The sequence below is a fragment of the Rhinatrema bivittatum genome, chromosome 7 (genome assembly GCF_901001135.1).
Source record: "Rhinatrema bivittatum chromosome 7, aRhiBiv1.1, whole genome shotgun sequence".
NCBI classification, from domain to species: Eukaryota; Metazoa; Chordata; class Amphibia; order Gymnophiona; family Rhinatrematidae; genus Rhinatrema; species Rhinatrema bivittatum.
The window spans coordinates 191,804,599-191,829,509 of record NC_042621.1 but is presented as its reverse complement, the minus strand read 5'-3'; the positions used below and the strand labels follow the sequence as shown (position 1 = coordinate 191,829,509).

Here is a 24,911-nt window from a genome sequence, read left to right as displayed (position 1 = left end):
AAGCAAAAGTAAGGGCAGTCATAACAAACGGACATTTTATGGTAATTTCAATCATAAATGCTTTTTTATAAAATCATCTACAGCTGTGTGAAATACAGAAAACTATATTTTCTAGCCCATTTGCAAATATAATTAACCACAGAATGCTGTTAGGGTTGCCAGGACGACTAACTCAAATTCATGATGTTTCTCTATTTATGTCAGGAAATCTAACTGAAGTGTACATCTCCTAAGGCAGAGCTTTCCAAAGTGTGTGTCGGGACACATTAGTGTGTCGCCTGTAGTGTGGAGGTGTGTCGCCCGGTCCACAGGGCCGGCGGAAGCAGGGAACTATAGCAGGAAGATCGGCAGGCAGTGGTGGAGCTTACATCACCACGGCCCGAAGAAAAGGGTCACGTTCACTCCTCCTCCTTCCTGCCTGTGCAGCCCTGGAAGAAAAACGTTGCCGGAGCCGCGTGGGCAGGAAGGAGGAGGAGCATCTGCTGCATACAGAAGAAGAGCAGCATTAATGGGCCGTTGCGGATCCCACGTCGCGACGGCCCGAGAAGAGGAGGAAACCCGATAGCAGGGCCGCTGCGGATCCCATGTCACGGCCAGGGAAGATCAGGGCCTCTGAAGAGCCCATCCTTCGGCAACCCGTGCAGAGGGACAGCATGTGCCAGTGAGAGCCTGTGCTTGAGCAAGAGAGCATGTAGGAGTGAGAGAGCCTGTGTGTGTGAGAGTGAGACAGCATGTGCACGAGAGAGACAGTATGTATGTATGAGAGAGAGGCATGTGAGAGTGAGAGCTGTGGATGTGTGAGACTGCATGTGAGTGAGAGCCTGTGTGTGTGAGAATGTGTGAGATAGCGTGTGAGAATGAGAACCTGATTGTGTGTTTGAGGGAAGACAGATGGAGAGAAAAGAAATAGAAAAAAAGACCCTGTAAAAGGAATTGGCAAAAAAACAAGAAAGGAAAGGTGGAAAAAAAAGCCTGTGACCAACCGATTAGAAAACTAAGATCAGACAGCAAAGGTAAAAAAAAAAATTTACTTTTTAGTGATTGGCACATGTAATCTTTGGGAATGTGCAAGAGTAGCACTTTCTCTATGCCGATCTCACAATGTACGAGATCAGCATGGAGGAAGTGGAAGCCTGCAAATATTTATTATGAGATAGGTTGTATTGTGAAACATATTATTTATGTATATATTTAAGGAAACATACATAAATTGTTGAAATACATTTTGTTCGTTTAACCTTTAACTTCTGGTTTGCTGGTAGACTGAATTACTGTGTCACAAAATTATGTTTGTCTAAAAAGTGTGTCACCAACATGAAAAGTTTGGAAAGCTCTGTCCTAAGGGATTGTTTTGCACTAATTTACTTTAGAAGCACATTATAAATTAGAAGGAAAGAGCTCAGTTACCCACATTCCAGTGGAAACACTGAGAGGAGAGGATCACCTTGCTGGTGGCTGAAAGGAATCAGTAAGTTTTTGCTTGGGACATTGACATTGACTTTTTTAAAAGTATTGGGGCAAAGTTAACTATTTGGGAATATTATTTAGTGTGTTTGTGTGTTTGTGCCTTTAATAGTCAGGCAGTAAATAAACAAGTTAGACTGCATTTTTAAATAGTCAGTCAATAAGGTAGCAGTAGGTAGGCAGTGAATACACAAGTTAGACTGTTTGTATTTTTAGTCAGTCAATAAGGTAGCAGTAGGTTGGCAGTGAATAAACAAGTTAGACTGTTTGTATTTAGTCAGTCAATAAGGTAGCAGTAGGTAGTGTGTTTATTTTTTAAAAGTCTGCCTCACTATTAAAGTGTCCTCCAGGCTTTTAAAGAGCTAAGTGTTTTATTTAATAATAACTGAGTGCATTGTATTGAAAACCAAAAAAAAAAAACCCACAAAAAAGTAGCCAGAAGCTAGAAATAAGCTAGGAGCAGTATATACCAAAGTATAAAAGTTGAATAGTTCAGCTCAGTTACTCACCTTGGAAAGGTGTTGAGGTAGTGTGATTAGGTTTGAATAGGGAACATTTATTAATCAAGGGAGCTGTGAGTCACTCAGGCTGACTAACTAAAGTTAGACTGTTTGTAATTCCCAACCCACCCACCCCAAGCTCATCCCTTAATTTATAGGCAGGTGCCACTTGCACAAAAAAAAACAAAAAACCCATCAACAAAAACTTTATTGAGAATTCGATCAGACCCCAGTAGGCCACTACCAGACATATAGTGAATTCACTAATACATTTAAAGGAACTTAGACACATTCCTACTCCCATAGCAACCTAAAACTTAACTAGGAACTGATCAAAATTGAGATGAAGGCAGCAGTCCAGCAGCAAGAGGGGGGCTTCCCAGTCTTTTGCATCGAGGGTCACATGTATGATTTTTTACCCACCGGTGAGAAGTTGTACATGTGCATGCGATGCAAAGAGCTCCTGGCTCTCAGAGAACGAGTCTGATCTCTGGAGGCTAGAGTGGCAGACCTGGAGGAGCTGAGGGAGACAGAGAGGTATATAGATGAGACCTTCAGGGACATAGTAGTCCAGTCCCAACTTCAGACTGGCAGCCCTGGTGCTGCCATGGAGGAAGAAGGTCTCATAATGGGAGAGCACCAACCAGGTGTAGCAGGAAAGGATCCTGTAGCAAGGACCTGCTCTCTAGGTGATGCATTGTCCTTTCGCACTGAGGATATCTCCCCAAGGCCTACTGCCCAGGAGGGAAGGGTTAGGTCGGCCGTCATAGTTGGTGATTCGATTATTAGGAATGTAGATAGCTGGGTGGCGGGTGGGCGTGAGGATCCCCTGGTAACATGCCTACCTGGTGCGAAGGTGGCGGACCTCACGCGTCACCTAGATAGGATTTTAGACAGTGCTGGGGAGGAGCCGGCTGTCGTGGTACACGTGGGCACCAACGACATAGGAAAATGTGGGAGGGAGGTTCTGGAAGCCAAATTTAGGCTCTTAGGTAAAAAGATTAAATCCAGAACCTCCAGGGTAGCATTCTCTGAAATGCTCCCTGTTCCACGCGCAGGTCACCAGAGGCAGGCAGAGCTCCGGAGTCTCAATGCGTGGATGAGACGATGGTGCAAGGAAGAGGGATTCAGTTTTGTTAGGAACTGGGGAACCTTTTGGGGAAGGGGGAGTCTCTTCCGAAGGGATGGGCTCCACCTTAACCAGGGTGGAACCAGACTGCTGGCGCTAACCTTTAAAAAGGAGATAGAGCAGCTTTTAAACTAGAACAAAGGGGGAAAGCCGACAGTCGCTCAGCAGCGCATGGTTCGGAGAGATGTATCTTTAAAGGATACTAATGATGCATTAGAATTAGGGCATCCCGACAGTGAGGTTCCAATAATTAGAAAAGTAGTCCAAGTGCCTGTAACTAAAAACTCACCTGAGCTAAAAAAATTCTAACTTATCCCTATCAATTAAAAAGCAGAATAAAAATACAAACAAAAAACAAACTTTGCAATGTTTGTATGCTAATGCCAGAAGTCTAAGAAGTAAGATGGGAGAATTAGAATGTATAGCAGTAAATGATGACATAGACTTAATTGGCATCTCAGAGACATGGTGGAAAGAGGATAACCAATGGGACAGTGCTATACCGGGGTACAAATTATATCGCAATGACAGAGAGGAGCAGTCGGGAGGAGGTGTGGCGCTTTATGTCCAGGATGGCATATAGTCCAACAGGATAAACATCCTGCATGAGACTAAATACAAAATTGAATCTTTATGGGTAGAAATCCCTTGTGTATCAGGGAAGACTACAGTGATAGGGGTATACTACCGTCCACCTGGTCAAGATGGTGAGATGGACAGTGAAATGCTAAGAGAAATTAGGGAAGCTAACCAAATTGGTAGTGCAGTAATAATGGGAGACTTCAATTACCCCAATATAGACTGGGTAAATGTATCATCGGGTCACGCTAGAGAGATAACGTTCCTGGTTGGAATAAATGATAGCTTTATGGAGCAATTGGTTCAGGAACCGACGAGAGAGGGAGCAATTTTAGATCTAATTCTCAGTGGCGCACAGGACTTGGTGAGAAAGGTAACGGTGGTGGGGCCGCTTGGCAATAGTGATCATAATATGATCAAATTTGATTTAATGACTGGAAAAGGAACAGTGTGCAAATCCAAGGCTCTCGTGCTAAACTTTCAAAAGGGAAACTTTGATAAAATGAGAAAAATTGTTAGAAAAAAACTGAAAGGAGCAGCTACAAAAGTAAAAAATGTCCAAGAGGCGTGGTCATTGTTAAAAAATACCATTCTAGAAGCACAGTCCAGATGTATTCCACACATTAAGAAAGGTGGAAAGAAGGCAAAACGATTACCGGCATGGTTAAAAGGGGAGGTGAAAGAAGCTATTTTAGCCAAAAGATCTTCATTCAAAAATTGGAAGAAGGATCCAACAGAAGAAAATAGGATAAAGCATAAACATTGGCAAGTTAAATGTAAGACATTGATAAGACAGGCTAAGAGAGAATTTGAAAAGAAGTTGGCTGTAGAGGCAAAAACTCACAGTAAAAACTTTTTAAAATATATCCGAAGCAGAAAGCCTGTGAGGGAGTCAGTTGGACCGTTAGATGATCGAGGAGTTAAAGGGGCACTTAGAGAAGATAAGGCCATCGCGGAAAGATTAAATGATTTCTTTGCTTCGGTGTTTACTGAAGAGGATGTTGGGGAGGTACCCGTAATGGAGAAGGTTTTCATGGGTAATGATTCAGATGGACTGAATCAAATCACGGTGAACCTAGAAGATGTGGTAGGCCTGATTGACAAACTGAAGAGTAGTAAATCACCTGGACCGGATGGTATACACCCCAGAGTTCTGAAGGAACTAAAAAATGAAATTTCAGACCTATTAGTAAAAATTTGTAACTTATCATTAAAATCATCCATTGTACCTGAAGACTGGAGGATAGCAAATGTAACCCCAATATTTAAAAAGGGCTCCAGGGGCGATCCGGGAAACTACAGACCGGTTAGCCTGACTTCAGTGCCAGGAAAAATAGTGGAAAGTGTTCTAAACATCAAAATCACAGAACATATAGAAAGACATGGTTTAATGGAACAAAGTCAGCATGGCTTTACCCAGGGCAAGTCTTGCCTCACAAATCTGCTTCACTTTTTGAAGGAGTTAATAAACATGTGGATAAAGGTGAACCGGTAGATATAGTATACTTGGATTTCCAGAAGGCGTTTGACAAAGTTCCTCATGAGAGGCTTCTAGGAAAAGTAAAAAGTCATGGGATAGGTGGCGATGTCCTTTCGTGGATTGCAAACTGGCTAAAAGACAGGAAACAGAGAGTAGGATTAAATGGGCAATTTTCTCAGTGGAAGGGAGTGGACAGTGGAGTGCCTCAGGGATCTGTATTGGGACCCTTACTGTTCAATATATTTATAAATGATCTGGAAAGAAATACAACGAGTGAGATAATCAAATTTGCAGATGACACAAAATTGTTCAGAGTAGTTAAATCACAAGCAGATTGTGATAAATTGCAGGAAGACCTTGTGAGACTGGAAAATTGGGCATCCAAATGGCAGATGAAATTTAATGTGGATAAGTGCAAGGTGATGCATATAGGGAAAAATAACCCATGCTATAATTACACGATGTTGGGTTCCATATTAGGTGCTACAACCCAAGAAAAAGATCTAGGTGTCATAGTGGATAACACATTGAAATCGTCGGTTCAGTGTGCTGCGGCAGTCAAAAAAGCAAACAGAATGTTGGGAATTATTAGAAAAGGAATGATGAATAAAACGGAAAATGTCATAATGCCTCTGTATCGCTCCATGGTGAGACCGCACCTTGAATACTGTGTACAATTCTGGTCGCCGCATCTCAAAAAAGATATAATTGCGATGGAGAAGGTACAGAGAAGGGCTACCAAAATGATAAGGGGAATGGAACAACTCCCCTATGAGGAAAGACTAAAGAGGTTAGGACTTTTCAGCTTGGAGAAGAGACGACTGAGGGGGGATATGATAGAGGTGTTTAAAATCATGAGAGGTAGGGGCGCTGCAGAGGTTTCAGGACTTGATATTTCCACATTTCTACTGACCTGCTCGTTGGGGTGAGGGGAGCCCGGCCTGGAATGCCCTGGTGAGGCTGCCTGGCCCTGTCGACGACGCCGGAAACCCCGCCCACCAAGTGACGTCATCAGGGTGGGACCCGCAGCCCATAAAATCGGCTGTGCAGAGAGGTTTCTTCGGGCGCTGCAGAGGTTTCAGGACTTGATATTTCCACATTTCTACTGACCTGCTCGTTGGGGTGAGGGGAGCCCGGCCTGGAATGCCCTGGTGAGGCTGCCTGGCCCCGTCGACGACGCCGGAAACCCCGCCCACCAAGTGACGTCATCAGGGTGGGACCCGCAGCCCATAAAATCGGCTGTGCAGAGAGGTTTCTTCGGGCGCTGCAGAGGTTTCAGGACTTGATATTTCCACATTTCTACTGACCTGCTCGTTGGGGTGAGGGGAGCCCGGCCTGGAATGCCCTGGTGAGGCTGCCTGGCCCTGTCGACGACGCCGGAAACCCCGCCCACCAAGTGACGTCATCAGGGTGGGACCCGCAGCCCATAAAATCGGCTGTGTAACGGCGCTTGTCGTCGTCGGCGCTGGTCCTAAGCCGCGCTGTCCCAAGGGGCGCGCGGCTTAGTGCGGCTTTGTGAAGGATTTGGAAAGGATTGAAAGTCATCTACAGCCCCACTTTAAATCGAGAGATCTAAGTGTTGAACTTGGAACGTCGGTAAACGTGAGTACCACTGACCCAGAACATTAACAATGCCACATTCAGCTAGAAAGCGGAGGGCCAAAGAAAAAGAGGCCTCCAAAGATTGTGTTTCCACTAAAATGGGCCCGATGGATGCACATGTATACCGTGGAGCACTGTTTTTGGGTGAAAGTTCGCTGAGAGAAGGTAAGGAGGAAGTTTTACCTTGCCTCTCTCCTGAACTCTGTACCACCTTATCCCCAATAGAACGAAGTCCCCCAGGTAATCCAGCAGAGTTGAGACTACAAATGCAAGTACCTGAACCGGAAAAGGCTAATGAGAGCCTGGGAACACCGGAACAAGGTCATGTTCCATCCTTAGATTTGATTAGCTCCTCTGTTGAGTCATCGGAACCTGAGGTCTATGTCAGTAAACCTAATGAAAGGGAAAACTCTGAGGCAAAAATTATCCTTCCACAAATAAAGAGGTTAGAACTGAAAAAGCCTGAAATTATATCTCTGGAATCAATATGGGAGGCTATCCAGTCTCTAAATGAGAATATTTATACTCAAATGTCCCCAGTATATAGTAATATGGAGAAAATGGATGTGAGACTTGTGGAAGTTGAAAAAGAAATTCAAATTGAAAAATTAAATACCGCTAAAGTAAAGATTGAAATAGAAAGCAATAAAGCACAACAGAGTGCGATAATTAAAGAAAATATAATTTTGACAAATAAATTGGAAAATATTGAAAACACCCTAAGGGGGAAAAATTTGCGTTTCATCAACTTCCCAAAAAGTCATTTAATTTCATCGAAGGAGATGTGGAAAAAATATATGTTAGAGGTATTAAAGATACCAGAACAGGCTTTACCAATAACTACTAGGATATTTTATATTCCTGGTAGTAGTATTGCTAAAGAAGGAGAAGACAGAAAGGTAAACAATGCCCCTACACAACTTAATTTAACTGAATTTCTAGAAACTTCTCAAAATGATCAAACTATACCTGCTACTATGGTGGTTTCCTATTTAATGGAAGCAGATAAAGAAATGACTTTGAGAATGTTTTTTAGACATAGAACTGAATTGTTTATGGGATACAAAGTTAATATATTTCCTGATTTGGCCAAGAGTACTCAAAAAAGGAGGAAACAATTCCTCATTTTAAGACCAAGAGTGTTAGAAATTGGTGCAATGTTTCTTTTGAAATAACCTTGTAAATGTCTAATTAAATATCAAAGTTTATCTTATGTTTTCTTCCACCCGAACCAACTTTCAACTTTTCTTGTGGGTAAGAGGGTAATGCCTGAGAGTTCATCCCCAAAAGATTAGGGAAATCTGTCTAGATAATTCGTTCATCTATGATGTATATCACTGTGCTTTGTTCCAAATTTCTTTAAAAACTTAATAATTGAATTCCTTAGGTAGTACTTTGGATCTCGGATTGTGGACTTTGATTTATGATACAAAATGATATATTATATTATTCGTATTGAGATATTTCTTATATGATTTGATTTGTATATGTTTTCAAACAAGAAGTGATTTCTTGATGTAATGTTTAAAATTCATTAAAAAATATAAATATATAAAATCATGAGAGGTCTAGAACGGGTAGATGTGAATTGGTTATTTACTCTTTCGGATAGTAGAAAGACTAGGGGACACTCCATGAAGTTAGCATGGGGCACATTTAAAACTAATCGGAGAAAGTTCTTTTTTACTCAACGCACAATTAAACTCTGGAATTTGTTGCCAGAGAATGTGGTTCGTGCAGTTAGTATAGCTGTGTTTAAAAAAGGATTGGATAAGTTCTTGGAGGAGAAGTCCATTACCTGCTATTAAGTTCACTTAGAGAATAGCCACTGCCATTAGCAATGGTTACATGGAATAGACTTAGTTTTTGGGTACTTGCCAGGTTCTTATGGCCTGGATTGGCCACTGTTGGAAACAGGATGCTGGGCTTGATGGACCCTTGGTCTGACCCAGTATGGCATTTTCTTATGTTCTTATGTTCTTATGTTCTTATAACTTTCATGCAGGATGCTTTTTTCTATTATTGTATTTTATTAACTGGTCCATTTCCCATCAACATGGCTGCTTTGCTGACCAAAGAAGGCCTGAATGCTAGCTCACATTTACCACCCTAGCAGAAGAGTTTCAGTGGTCTACATCTTGGGCTCACCTTATCATTTAGCTGCAAGAGTAAGTCAAGGCTGTGGTTTTGCATAACTGGAGCTATTCCTATTAATGTCTATTGCAATTTAAAATTTGGCACACATCAGTGCATGACCATGCTTTTTTTTAATATGCACACATATTAGCAACATTTAGAACATTTACGCCGAAAATCTGGATCTGTCTTCCCAGCAATACTGTATTGCTTTGAGCATATCAAGAAGCCCCTAAATTGCTGTGTATGTCAATACAGAATCACAATAAAACTTTGGCACTAAGAGTCAGTGTATATCTACATATAGCAGTACTCTATCACTATGAACATAGCATAAAAAAGCATTTCTTCACAGACAGGTTGATGGATGCATGGAACAGCCTGACAGGAGAGATAATGGGGACAGTGATGCTATCAATTCAAAAGGGCCTGAGATGAGTACAGAGCAGCCTCAGCAGACAGAGATGAAGTAGAAGCTGTGCTCTTGCAGTAGGTAAGGGAAATGAGCAAGCTGGATGGGCCTGGCCATCTTCATCTGCAGTCAGTTTGTGCCTGTAAAATTATTTTCCTCCCGATAAAGTAACCTTTTTGTGGTACACTGAGACTGCCATAAGAAGGTTTCACTTTATAGCAAAGCTTTGTAGCTTATCCCGTGATATTTACATGGCAGCAATGCTGCCAAACACTCCTTGGGCAAGTTCCAGTTTCTACTGCAATTACAATAAAACAGGATGAATAAACTAGAGCAGGATTTGTGCTCATACAATAGTGACTTGCTAGTGGATCAGCCAGACTCACTGAAGCAGCATGTCCAAAGGCGTATGCAAAACTAAACCGGCTGCAGCAGTCTCTTAAGAACATAAGAACATAAGAATATGCCATACTGGGTCAGACCAAGGGTCCATCAAGCTCAGCATCCTGTTTCCAACAGTGGCCAATCCAGGCCATAAGAACCTGGCAAGTACCCAAAAACTAAGTCTATTCCATGTTACCGTTGCTAGTAATAGCAGTGGCTATTTTCTAAGTCAACTTAATTAATAGCAGGTAATGGACTTCTCCTCCAAGAACTTATCCAATCCTTTTTTAAACACAGCTATACTAACTACACTAACCACATCCTCTGGCAACAAATTCCAGAGTTTAATTGTGCGTTGAGTGAAAAAGAACTTTCTTGGATTAGTTTTAAATGTACCACATGCTAACTTCATGGAGTGCCCCCTAGTCTTTCTATTATTTGAAAGAGTAAAAAACCGATTCACATCTACCCGTTCTAGACCTCTCATGATTTTAAACACCTCTATCATATCCCCCCTCAACCGTCTCTTCTCCAAGCTGAAAAGTCCTAACCTCTTTAGTCTTTCCTCATAGAGGAGCTGTCCCTTTCCCTTTATCATTTTGGTAGCCCTTCTCTGTACCTTCTCCATCGCAATTATATCTTTTTTGAGATGCGGCGACCAGAATTGTACATTATGACATTTTCCGTTTTATTTCTGTTTTTCCGTTTTATTCACCATTCCCTTTCTAATGATTCCCAACATTCTGTTTCCTTTTTTGACTGCCGCAGCACACTGAACAGACGATTTCAATGTGTTATCCACTATGACGCCTAGATCTCTTTCTTGGGTGGTACCACCTAATATGGAACCTAACATTGTGTAACTATAGCATGGGTTATTTTTCCCTATATCCATCACCTTGCACTTGTTCACATTAAATTTCATCTGCCATTTAGATGCCCAATTTTCCAGCCTCACAAGGTCTTCCTGCAATTTATCACAATCTGCTTGTGATTTAACTACTCTGAACAATTTTGTATCATCTGCAAATTTGATTACCTCACTCGTCGTATTTCTTTCCAGATCATTTATAAATATATTGAAAAGTAAGGGTCCCAGTACAGATCCCTGAGGCACTCCACTGCCCACTCCCTTCCACTGAGAAAATTGCCCATTTAATCCTACTCTCTGTTTCCTGTCTTTTAGCCAGCTTGCAATCCACGAAAGGACATCGCCACCTATCCCATGACTTTTTACTTTTCCTAGAAGCCTCTCATGAGGAACTTTGTCAAATGCCTTCTGAAAATCCAAGTACACTACATCTACCGGTTCACCTTTATCCACATGTTTATTAACTCCTTCAAAAAAGTGAAGCAGATTTGTGAGGCAAGACTTGCCTTGGGTAAAGCCATGCTGACATTGTTCCATTAAACCATGTCTTTCTATATGTTCTGTGATTTTGATGTTTAGAACACTTTCCACTATTTTTCCTGGCACTGAAGTCAGGCTAACTGGTCTGTAATTTCCCGGATCTCCCCCGGAGCCCTTTTTAAATATGGGGGTTACATTAGCTATTCTCCAGTCTTCAGGTACAATGGATGATTTTAATGATAGGTTACAAATTTGTACTAATAGATCTAAAATTTCATTTTTTAGTTCCTTCAGAACTCTGAGGTGTATACCATCCAGTCCAGGTGATTTACTACTCTTTAGTTTATCAGTCAGGTCTACCACATCTTCTAGGTTCACCGTGATTTGGTTCAGTCCATCTGAATCATTACCCATGAAAACCTTCTCCAGTACGGGTACCTCCCCAACATCCTCTTCAGTAAACAACGAAGAAAAGAAATCATTTATTCTTTCCGCGATGGCCGTATCTTCTCTAAGTGCCCCCCAACCCCTCATTCATCTAACGGTCCAACTGACTCCCTCAGAGGCTTTCTGCTTCGAATATATTTTTTAAAGTTTTTACTGTGAGTTTTTGCCTCTACGGCCAACTTCTTTTTGAATTCTCTCTTAGCCTGTCTTATCAATGTCTTACATTTAACTTTCCAACGTTTATGCATTATCCTATTTTCTTCTGTTGGATCCTTCTTCCAATTTTTGAATGAAGATCTTTTGGCTAAAATAGCTTCTTTCACCTCCCCTTTTAACCATGCTGGTAATCGTTTTGCCTGCTTTCCACCTTTCTTAATGTGTGGAATACATCTGGATTGTGCTTCTAGGATGGTATTTTTTAACAATGACCACTCCTCTTGCACACTTTTTACTTTTGTAGCTGCTCCTTTCAGTTTTTTTTTAACTATTTTTCTCATTTTATCAAAGTTTCCCTTTTGAAAGTTTAGCACAAGAGCCATGGATTTGCTTACTGTCCCCCTTCCAGTCATTAATTCAAATTTGATCATATTATGATCACTATTGCCAAGCAGCCCCACCACCATTACCTCTCTCACCAAATCCTGTGCTCCACTCAGAATTAGGTCTAAAATTGTTCCCTCTCTCGTCGGTTCCTGAACTAATTGCTCCATAAAGCTATCATTTATTCCATCCAGGAACTTTATCTCTGTAGCGTGTCCTGATGATACATTTACCCAGTCAATATTGGGGTAATTGAAGTCTCCCATTATTACCGCACTACCAATTTGGTTAGCTTCCCTAATTTCTCTGCCACATTTCTGGGGCAGGGGGGATTCGCTTGTAGACTCAGGAGTAATCTAAAGAAATATTTTATTTAACAAACAACCTTTTATCTTAGAACTACTTCAACTTTGCATATTTTTTTTAAAGAATTAATGTACCGCTGACTACTTACTACCTGCTTTCTGTATCATCATCATTTATCTGTTTCACGCTTTTCCAGCCAAAGAGTTCAAAGACTGCCAGCCAGTCTCCATCCATAGAAACACAGAACATGACAACAGAAAAAGACCCTATGGCCCATCCACATCTGCTCAGCTCTACAGATTCTTCCTATCCCTCTAAAATTCTCTGTGCTTGTCCTATGCTTTCCTGAATTCTGATAGCGGTCCTCAACCTCAACTCCATCGCCTTCATTGGGAGATTGTTCCATGCGTTCACCATTCTTTCTGTAAATAAATATTTCCTTAGATTACTCCTGAGTCTACCCCTTTCACCCTCATCCACTGTCCCCTCTAGTCAGTTGGAAGAGGTCTGCCTCCTGTGCATTGATACCTTGAGGGTATTTAAATGTCTAACATATCTCCTCCTTTCCTCCAGGGTATAAATCTTTAGATCTTTAAATCTGCCCCCAAATGCTTTATGGTGATGACTGATGACCATGACCATTCTAGAAGCTGCTCTTTGAAACGATTCCATCCTCTTTCTATCCTTTTCAAGGTGCAGTCTCCAGAAGTGTAAACAGTATTCTAAATGAAGTCTTACCAGAGACTTTTACAGCAGCAATATCACCTCCTTTTTCCTGTGGCTATTCCTCTTCCTATTCAACCAAGCATCCTTGGCTTTCGCCACCTTAAGATCTTTGCCTTGTCTACTTGTTTTGCTACCTTAAGATCTTCAGATATGGTCAACCCCCACATCCCTACCTTAAGATCTTCAGATATGGTCAACCCCCACATCCCTTTTTTGTTTTGTGCACAGAAGAGCTTCGCCCCCCCCACCACCATGCTGTACTGCTCCCTTATGTTTTGCAATCCAAATGTATAATCCTGCATTTTTCAGTAGAAACATTTTAGTTGTCACATTCCAGACCATTCCTCAAGCTTCACTATTTTATTTATTTGATTTATATTTCGCTTTTCAGGCACTTCACAGTGGATTACATTCAAGTACTGTAGTTTTTTCCCTACCCGAGAGTGTTTACAATCTAAAGACTAGATTTACTAAAGCTATGAAATGGCTATAATGCAATATAACAAACTGCAGTGATATCGCACAGTATTTTTAAACAAATTCCACCCCTATTAAAATTAGCTGCTTTGCATACATAAAATTGCTAATGTATGCAAAGCAGCTAATGCATATGTAATTTAATGCAAATAAAACAATCCAGCTGACTGGAAAATTCAGCCAAATTATTTTATTACATTTCAGGGCAGTGTAATTATTTTTTCCTGGGGATATGAGGATGCTAGCATGCATCCTGATATTCTCAGGTGGCCTGTTAAAGATACAGGCCTCCAAATAACTACACCCACCTAAAGTGCACAAATGTCCCAGGCCACCTGTTGAGGCAACCCCACAATAAAAAAGAAAAAATAATAATTTAAAATCTTAATTTGATGCCCTGCCCCTTACCTAAACCTCTTCCCTTTGCATTAAACCTCTCCTGCCCAAACCAAAGACCCCCCCCCCCATAGACTCCCCCCATGATAGTATGTCCCCCAGGTGTCCCCAAAACCCACTCCCCAGACTCTCCCTTCCATAAAAATAAGTCCCTGGTGGTTTAGGGCCTCCCCCCCCCGGAACCCTCCATACCTTAAAAAGAAGTGGTGCAGTGGGGGCCCAGAGCACCCTCTAGCTCTGGGCCTGTTCGACGCCATTTTCTAAAATGGCATTCATCGGCCTTTGCTGATCCTACACTATGACATCAGAAACACTCTCCCTATTTGTAAGTGGGGACCTTCTGGAATTCAGGGGCACACAAAGTAGTCCCCTGGGCCACTTCTCTAACTAGACTTCTGCTTCTCTCCACTCTCTCTCAACAGTTCTCCACAGGCCACTGGAATGACTGGATTCATTTCTGCGAGGAAGAGGATACTCCTTTGGGGCTCTAGGAGCACAGTCCATTATTCTCGCACATTTGGTACTCTCTGCATGTTGGCTCTGAGTGAGGATGCTTTCCTTTGGAAGAATAGGCAGGACAACTTGAATGATGTTCAAAATAAACTTACTGCAACAAAAATGAAAGTCCATTTCAAAAATCAAATCAATGTCTATTAATCTTCCAAAAATGAACACAAAGTCCACAATGCCTGTTATCAAATTGATGTTCTCCTTATGGGGTAGGAACATCTGCAATACCCTTACTCCAGGGTGACTAAAATTGGGCTCCAGGCAAAAAGGTCAGTCATTCTGATGGTAACCTAGCATCTTGGACCTTGGATGGCAAAGTCCAACCACCCTCAACATAAAAAAAATATCTCTCAAAAAATTCTCTTATCTAGGGCAGCTGCAAACCTCATGTCAGCTGGTAGTAAGGCAGAAGAGCACACTATCCCATATCCTCTCAGGTGGGGCGGGTGGGGGGGGGGGGGGGGGGGGAGGGGCATCCCTCAAGAAAAGACAGAAGTTAAAAAAACTCAGCCTCTATTCAAAATTCCAAACTTTCTCTCTTTACATCTGCTGTCCTGTTCCCTTTATTGACTAAACCAGGGGAGGCCTACAAAAAGGGTCCTCTCAACTCCCTCCTCAACTGCTCTAACACCTGACTCCTATTGCACATGCTCAAACCCCATACATAGGACAATGCGGACCAATCCCAAACCTTGGTAGAAGGAATTTTTAGGGATGACTCTATCTGGTAAAAAAATAATAATTAAAAAAGATGCTGACAAGCACAGTGGATATGACAGTTTGAGTTTACGAAACACTGCCACAGTGTCGGGCAGCAATTTTTTTCTTGACGACAAGCACATTCTTAATGAAAGCTAAGTAATTTTATTCGCATTTTGAAAAATTTTCAAAAAAGAATTCTTCATGGATAAGACCAATGTTTATAACAGAGACGCAGTGTTTTTAAAGAATTCATAAACTCTGTCAAATGAGTATCATCGGTATCTCTACAGTACAGTCAAAGAAGGTGCTAGAGGAATGAGTATGCTTTAAAAGTTGATCTCAGCCATTTGTAGCTGGATCGTTACATATTTTTCATATTATATATAGCACCATTCCTCCACCTTTTTCTTACCTTGTCTTTCTTGAAGAGATTATAGCTTGGTATACCTATATTGTATACCAGACATGGTTGTCTGTGTACCATCTCTCTGTGAACATCATTATATCCAAATCAGCCTCTTCCACAACTGCCTCTAGATCTGGGACTTTATTTCCCATTGTGGCGGTCAAGACCTTTTCTTTAAGTGCTTTTATTTATGGTGCAAAATGGTCAGCATTCACAATTAGTAATTCCAGCTCCTTAATACAAACTCAAAATAGGCCAGCTATATTAAAGGGGCTGCCTTCCCTTATAATACACATAGAATACAGGCCAGCTGTTCTAAGAGGCTACCTCGCCCTTGTTCATGAACAGGTTGCCTTCTCCTGGAGTTCCGTAGCCTCCCTTCTTCCTCGTGGGTTTGCACTCTTATTCCCTGGTATGGGATCCTCCCTGGGACCATAATTCCTTGTGGCATTATGCCTTAAGGTGGCTGGGCTCAATAAATGGAGCTGGTCCTTTTGGTGTTCTGAGGCTTTTGAGTACATGCTCTGTCGCATATCCTCCCTCTCAGCTCAACCTTGTTAAGTTGAGCACGTGCCTGTGCCAGGGCTACCTCCCTTGCCCAATAATAATTTTGCCCTTGCCCCTTCCTGCTGGGACTGTACCCATAACAATCTCTATGACTAGGACTTGTTTGGGTCTCTTCTCTACCTTAGGTCACCTGAGGTAAAGTTTCTTGTATCTGTTTAATACCCACTTGACTCTGCCTCTCCAAACCAGAATCTTTAGACCCCCTGGACCATCAGGGCTTGGGGGGTGGGGGGACTCTTCCAGTACGCTTACACTGGGAGACTGTTAGCTTACCCTCACACTTCTTATCTTTCTGCCCTGGGCAGTTCTGGCCAGTGTATGCTTCCACCCTTCAATGGAGGCATGCCAGTTTAAGCCATCTCATGGTCTGTCTCTCCTCATGAGAATCCACCATATCATTGTGAACTCCATTTGGCAATGCCAGTCCTGTCATTTGACTGACATCCATAAACTCTCACTCACTGTATGGACAGTCTTTATTCATGTTGTTCTGCTGGCCTGGGGTTCCAGACTCTCCTTCCTTGGACTGTCCAGTTCACAAATTCCAACTTGCAGCTTGACTTCACCAGACGGGACCTCCGAGGTCTCCATATTCACTTCCTTCTTGGCCTTCTTAGTCTTCTCTACTTGCTGATGAGTAGTGGTCTGCTTTTCCCGAACCTGGTCTGGCTTCTCCTCCACCTGGTGGATACTTGGGCTCAATGAGGCTACCTTCATCACAGTGCTTTCATTGCCTTCTTGTCCTGAATTCAGCCCACCAACTTCCTGTGCTGTTCAAGCCTCGGGGAGGGATTTAGCCATGCTAAGGCCCCGCTGCTGAATACAGCATGGTTACTGCTCTCCAGTTCTCAGTAGCATATAGGATTCTTGTCCTTCCATGGAAATCCGTACTGCCACGCCCCACGCAAGCTCCACTGCACATGAGTCCTGGTTACTGTGAGTTTATTCACCAGACTTCCTTGCTCTTCTTTTGCTCTCCACTGGGCCTGTTCTTGCACTTCTGAGTGCACTTTCACCATTTCCTCCACCGGTGCAGTCCCTGCCATCACTGGTGCTTTGACAGACCTCAGGTTGGCCACTCTCTGGGACGATCCTGTTTGGACTTGATCAAGCTGACTTTCTCTTCTTTATGCCTCTCTGAGTCCTTCTGCTCCTGGAGGGTAACTCCTCACTCCTGTGATTCCCAGGGTTGCTGTGCTTCTGTAGCTTCTAGTTGTCCCAAGTCCTTCTCTGGATTTGCTTCTAGAGAACTGGAGGTTAGGAGAGCAAGCCCTCCTTCAATCTTCTTGGCACGAGCCTAGAAAATCTGGTTCTTCCAGAGGAGTTCTTGTAGCAACTCCTGTTCTTCCTGAAGCCAATCCTGCATTTTTAGGCTTGTGCAGACCAGGCTGGCTTGTGTTCCTAGGGCCCTGACCTCTCAGTCTTTACAGACAAAAAGAAGGTGTGCAGAGTTCAAATCGCTCCTCTTTTTTTTTCTTTCTCTCAGCACAAAATAAACTCCTGCCTGTTCAGCTTTAAACACACTTATTGGTCTCCTGACTACCCAGGCAGGGCTACTTCCTTTAGCCTATTGTAAATTTAACTCCTTCAATTTACTACTGCACCCAGGCCCCTTGGAAATTCTCTCCTTTATTTGTATATATTTTTCCCTCATTGCTTGTCTTGCCTGTGCCTTGCACAGACTCTCTTGCCCAGAAAAACATGTTTTCTCTCTTTTCTTTTTTTTTCTCTGATTTGATCACTGCTCTATGTAGCCATATCTTTCAGAATTTTCTGCAACACCAGCTTCAATACAGTTCCAAAAGCTTCTTTTCTTCTTAAAGTGTGGATTTTTGGCTGTGCACTGCTTAGCTGAGAAAGACCCACTGCTTCCACCATATGTGGGACAGAGATGAGTGGTCAAGGTTTTTTCTTTAAGTGCTTTTATTGACAGTGCAAAATTGTCAGCATTCACAATTAGTAATCCCAACACCTTAATACGAACTCAAAATAGACCAGCTATATCTAAGGGGCTTCCTTCCCTTGTTACTCACTATCAGGTTGCTTTGTCCTAAAGTCCCAGAGGCCTCCCTTCTTCCTCCTGGGCCTGTACTTTTATTCCCAGGCATTATGCCTTAAGGTGGACCAGGCCAGATAACTGACTCCAGTCCTTAAAGTATTCTGAGGTTCTTGGGTACATACTCTGTCACACCCATACTATGAGTATTAGTGTACATATTTTTCCAGATCTTGCCCTTTCTTCCTAATTCTCTGCAAGTGTTTAAAGATTTATTTACCCAAGCATTTTTGTTTATCTTAGGGCTGTGTCTGCCCATTCCTGATGAGCCTTGTTTAAAACCTCCCTCACTAGGTTTGCTACTTCTGGAAGATGCTCTGGAAGATGCTGTGCCCCTTCTTTGACAGGTGGAGCTCATCTTTTTGAAACATCATCCTGTGGGTCAGGAAGCTGACATGCTCGTTTATCTGTGCAGTAATTCATTCATTTCCAAAATGCAACTTTCCTACTTGGGCCTTTATATCTTTTACTAGAAGGATTGAGAATGCTAACTGCACACCTATCTGCTTTACCTTCTTTTCCAGAGACATGAAGTCATTTTATATGATCTGTGGTATGTAGCAGTATCATTCATACCAACCTGGATGAGCAGCATTGGATAATAGTAAGTAGGTTTCATCATTCTCAGCAATCTCTCATTAATATCTCAGATCTTGGCTCCCAATAGATAGCACACTTCCTGGGTCATGTCTGGTTGGTAGACAGATGCTTCTGTTCCACTGAGAAGAGAGTCATCAACTACCACTACCCTCTAGCTCTATGTGCAGTGGCTGTTGAACCTGCAGCTTTGGAGTGTGCAAGTTTTGGTTACTCCTGCTTGAGGGATCTGATTTTCAGAAAGCTCACACTGTTCTTCTCTGTGGATCCATCTGGACAGTGGCACAAATAGTAATAGGGGCAACAGCTTTAGCAATAAGATGTTTCCTGATCATCTTTCACCTGTTAAGAGCTTGTTGTATCTGTTGAACTACCAAAGTCCCTACCTTTTGCTCAGCTGTTCTGTAAGTAAAATATTGCTAAGCAGCAAGTTAGACTGTGGAATATAAATTCCAAGTCCACATACAAAATCCTTATTTGTAGTTCCATTTGCTTGCTTACTTGTTGACTTGCTGTACAAAGTGGTTTATCTTATCCTTTATGTATCTAGTTTAATGTGGCTCCCTTTGTAGAATCTTGTTAGGGTAAACCACAAGTTAGAAATAATTACCACAAATATCTAAAAAGATGCTAACAATAAAACTCCTCTTGAAATTTACTTAATGTTTTGTTCTATTTGCAGATGACAAAAATGTTACCTTAATCACTTACTTACTCACCACTTCCTGGTACATAGCAGTATTTTCCCTAACCAATGATAAGTAATTCTTACAAATCTGTTTTCTTGTTATCTTTAATAGACCAACTATTTATTTTAATTTTAGTCAGGGTAAGAAGGGGAGTCCCTAGTGCTGCTTAGCAAGTTATAGAGAATATACTGCTCAAATCAACTGGTGACCAGACTTTAAACTCTATGCAATCCATGTGAGTGAGAGTAAAAGTGAAGGGTAAGGGGATGGAGAAGAGGAAATGAGGGGGATTATTGTGGTTGGGGCAGAGGAAGGCCTGAGAAAAGTAATTAGGGGCTGAGAAAGGGATCACCTGAGGGGTAAAGAGAGGCTGGGGGATCATTTTAGGGACGATAGGAGGAGCTGAGGGGATCAGTTAGGGGTGTATATATCTGTGTGTGAGAGAGAAGGGAATGGGAAGGGACAGTGAGTGTGAGAAGGGATCTGTATCTGGGTGTATATGCCTGTTTGGGAGTGAGGTTAGATAAAGGATGGGATACAAGAGGGAGCAGCAGGGTAGGGGCATATTTTTCTTCCTCCCACCCTTGCCACTATAATTTGGATCCTCTCTCCTTTCATCCCCCAGATTCTAGCCTTCATTCATTCCTACCTACCCTCCCAACATCTTGAAACCCACACCAAACTCAAATTCAGGAACTTCCTCTGATCTCCTACACCTCACCTTTCCCCATCACAAATTTGTGGTTCTCCTCCTGTCTTCTCCACTCTTATTTGATTGTCCTTATCTTTAGTCCTCTTTTCTTCCCCATCCCTTTACTTTCTTACCCCATTCTTCATTCTCTTCATTCTTTTCTTCCAAATCCCTGGTCTTCCCTCTCTGATCTTCACATTTCTGGTCCTCTCACCTTCTCTCCCCATCTCTGAGATCTCCTCCCTCTGCAGATAATTTAGGTCTCTTCTTCATCCAATAAAAACAGAAGATTTTTCCAACAGTCTGGGTTTTATATTAAAATCCAAAAAAACTGCCGGTAGTTTGGCTGTGTATTTAGATTCACAGCTGCCAATGGACATACATATTTCTAGTTATCAAGATTCTATTCTTGTCTGAGACACATTCATCAAATTTAATCATTTTTAATAAGAGATTTATTGTCTGTAGTCCATGCACTGGTACTAGGAAGAATTGATTACTGTAATGCCCTCTACCAGCATTTTCCTGTTATGAGATTAAAGCAGCTGCAGATGTTAAATACAGTACCATAGCTTTTAGAGAAAAAGAAAAGTTCTGACCCCATTACTGCTATTCTTCGTGGACTGCTCTGCACCCATAGAATAGAGAATTCAATATAAAGTTCTTTCACTAATTTTATAACTGTGTGGGTTGGGGTAAAGTCTGCATGTAACTTTTACATGCAAGTATTACCCCATATTTTCAAAGTGAACTTAAGCTCAGGTTAGTGCCCTTTAGTATGCACAAAATAACCCAAACACAGGTACACCTGATCATCAGAGGGTGTAACTTGTGCAGATGAACTTACGGATATACTTTTGAAAATAAACAAAGTATTTATTTATGGAACATAATATATTGTCTAATTACTCATTAAGCAGTTTACATTATAAAATCAACCCACCCCACAATCCCCTCAAACTCGGTAATTAAAAGTATCTTACATAGATAATCAACCCCACCATTCCGCTCCACCCACCCCCACACTCTAAAAACAAACCGAATGTGTCCCTATCAGTAATTTTAAAATCCATGACAGCTATAGCCATAGAAAGCTACATCAAACAACACTTCATTCACAAAACTCTCAGCTTCTCTATAAATATGCATGCAAATCCTAACTCCGCACCCGGAACACTGACCACCAGTGCGCATAGAAATACACATGAAATCAGGTAATGCGCATACTTTCACGTACACTAAGCCCCCAGGCTATTTTCTAATTGCGATTTATGCACATAAAATCACATTCTTGACACATAAAAGGCTTTAAAAATTCACCCCAAAGTGCCTTCATTGAGCCAAGCCAGTAAGCTTGTCTAAGTTACTTTCTCAATATAAGCTACAAAGACTTCCCAAGAGGAAGCCATGCCTGTATTTCTGGTTGCATAACTTCTGAGTAGAAAAAAAAAATTGTGCTTTTTCTTCTTTTGGTCAACAGTGTGGAATTCAATTCAATTGGGTGCTTGGTTACAGTTAAATTGTCTGATATTTTGTACAAAAATGAAGATGTGCCTGTGCAAGTAATTTTCTGGGATAGCCCTATAAGGGTAGTGATCTTTTGGCTTGAGTAGGGAGATTAGGAGCTTTGGTATTAATGTGTAGATTCAAGCTATCGTTTTTGCAATAGATGAGGAGATGCACTCAGATGGTATTTATTTTATTTTATTTTTTGTTCATTTTGGTTTCTTAGGGGGGTGGAGGAATTTAATTGTACAATTTAATGTTCTAAGGGAAGGGTTAGGGATTAGTAATATTGTTTGGGGTAGTGTTTGTTATGCTTGTTTATTTTTACAGGATGTTAACTATTGTGGTTATATTGTAATCTGCTTTGGGGTTTATGATGTAAAGCAGGTACTCAGTTACAAAATATAAATAAATAAATAAATTATATTATAAAATAAGCAAACTTGGAAAACTACATTTATAATGTATTATAAAAGATGCTTTAGAATTTTCAAATTCTTGCCAAAAAACTACCTGAACAGCTGCAGAAATCTGTGGGACTGTGCCTTAGACCTTCTGTACCCTATTGTCCAGTGTCTGGGGAAGAGTGAGCGATTGGGAATAACAGCTCTAACAATGCCTAGGGGTGGCAAGAATATGAACGATAATAAATTTTACCAGAGACAGAAGTAAGATGCCAAACAGGGACTTGCATACAAATTGTTACTTTTCTGAATGTGTGAGCTCTAATCTTCTTCAGAACTCTAATCTTCTTCAGAACTGTCAAAGGAATTCATAAAGTTGTGTTTTGGAGTAACCTGAGCAGGATTTTGTCATCCACAAACTGCAACCTGGGCATAAGGAGATAGAATTATGAGTATAAAAGCAGGGAGTGGGTACTATGAAAGTGGAAATTTTTCACCCAGTCACATTTTTGTAGATGAATATGTTCAAATTTTATTCCGAATTGTCTGAGAATTCCATAGAGGTGGGTTTTTTTGTTTTTTGGGTTTTTTTTAAGGTAGGGACGAGGGTACTTGAGGGAGAATTTTGAAGCTACAATCCATGAATAAGGAACTACAATACCAGGACAAAGACCCATAAATTTGGATTAAAGAAACAACTTCAGTTTCATCTGTTTGTTAGTGTTATAAGATGGTATGTGCTGTTACACAGTCTCTGCATAAGAGCTACCACTTGCATGGTATTCACACAGTGATATCCTTACTGTCTATTGTCAGTGAAAGAATGTGACTAGGAAGTTAAAGATTCTTTAATTCCCAACATTCCATTTTCATTCTATTAACATGTTTGCATTTTCTCATTTATTGCAAAATCATCATCATTTGAGTACACACTCTTCCAACAAGCAAACTCAAAAACATCAGTACATATACATTGAGTAAATTATTATAAAGAAGACATGGATAGGATAAAATGGGAAGTTAGAATAAAGATATAAATAGAGTAGTTTGACCAAAGTAGGGACAGCAATAGATAAGGAAGACTGGCATGAAGTTACATTCATTAAATCAATAGTTGCCAAAATGATATATGCATTCACTATAATTGTTTACAAGTTCTCAAGTAAATATATTTAAAACAAGCCTAGATATTGACCATAGTCTGATAACTTTTTTATTGTAAATGCTCTAGTATGCATTTGTACTGATGCTAGTATTGTACATTAGCAGCGGAATAACATCAATAGACTTTACACAAAATATTATAATCCTGTTACAGGTGGCACCTGTTCACTAGCAGCTTTTGAAACAAATAGTGTTTTGTTATGATTAGATACTCAAACCCAAAACAAAAGTAGATAAATCTAATATATCTAACATCTCTGTCTGACCATAGTCCAGAATAGGAAAATGCCGTACACTCACAGTGGATAGCTCATCGCATCCTAGCAAGGCATAATAATCTTCAAGCTCTTCCTGTTTGCAGTTCAAAATCGCGTCCATCTGGTCAAAGTTGATTCTGCACGCAGTTTCTCCAGCTGGGCACTTTCTAATTGAAGGAAAGGGAAACTGCAAAGCGTGATCAGTAAGGCAAACTCTCTAACACTAACTCGCAGCCAGCAGCCCGAGCTGTTTATATACACTGCACGGTCATCTGATACCTTCTCCCAAGGGCTGCTCAGAGGGGGAGGAGCCCGCGACGCTGCACAGACCTGACAACCGCTGTGGTACTTGGGAGTTGTAGCCTCCGGAAGGATTTTACTATGAGATTGATTTGAACCATTAAAGCGCTATCCTTTTAATCCGTTCGGTTTCTGAGATGTAATGAACTTGGTTTCTGTAGTCCATTCGCTTTGCTATTTGTGTAACTCATTATTGGGCAGATTTTTTTTTTATTAGTGAAGAATAGCAAACTGGATTTGTGTCAGGACTGAATAGTTCCACTAACATAGGGAAGCAAGACATGCAGCTCGCTGTCACCTCACGCCCCCCCCCCCCCCTCCTGTACAATAATTACAGTACACCTGTATGGCTTTAAAACACAAGGCCGCAGTTTATTTCATAACATAACCCGAGCCCTCTAACTGATTATACAAACAATGCCAAATCACTGCCCCCTTTTCCCCTCCTCCTCCTCGTTCCACTTCACTTACCACCGCATCCCAATGGTAAGACAAAGCCGACATTCCCCCTCTCTTACCCCGCCACAGCCCCAAGCGAGGGTAAGTTCATGGCCTGAGCATCGCCCCCCCCCCCCTTGCTCATAGGCCATCCCGTAAAGCAGCCCCCAAACTACATGAGATTCTCCTCCCCCACCCCTCCAATGCCCTTTACAATCCAATACTAACACTTATCATTAGGGCTTGGGTTTCCGCCTCCACTGTGACAAAGAGCACCAGCAATCATGAAAGCCCCCCCCCCCCCCCCCCATACATACACAGCTTAAAGGGAGGGAGGGAAAGCAAGGCCTACTCTTTGCCTCGCAGGAGCCGCGCCAAAACAATGTTGCTCCTGAGGTAACCAATGGCGAGGCACCAATTCAATTGTTGCCATCGCCATCGCCATCGGTTACCCCCCCCCCTCCCCCATATCGCCTTGCCAGCTCCTTGCGCTTGCCGACATGTTATCATCGGCAGCACGAGACAAGCTCGCGCTGCCTTTCCTAACATAGGAAAGCAAGACATGCAGCTCACTGTCACCTCCCTCCCCCCACCCCCGGTACTATAATTATAGTAAACCTGTATGGCTTTAAAACACAAGGCCGCAGTTTATTTCATAACATAACCCGAGCCCTCTAACTTATTATACAAACAAT

General features: G+C 41.7%; 1 protein-coding gene across 2 annotated transcripts in view; it reads right to left on the bottom strand.

Moving 5' to 3' along the window:
• DNAJC12 (DnaJ heat shock protein family (Hsp40) member C12) overlaps nt 1-23,980 on the bottom strand; it is a 97,926-nt gene extending 73,946 nt beyond the window's left edge. Inside the window, exon 1 of one of the 2 annotated variants that reach the window (XM_029609710.1) lies at nt 23,516-23,980. In XM_029609710.1, the coding sequence (XP_029465570.1) occupies nt 23,516-23,599 (84 nt within the window). In that variant the 5' untranslated portion in view covers nt 23,600-23,980. The remainder of the gene's footprint in view (nt 1-23,515) is intronic. The other variant, XM_029609711.1, reaches the window with a different exon arrangement.
• Nucleotides 23,981-24,911: the final 931 nt, after the last annotated feature.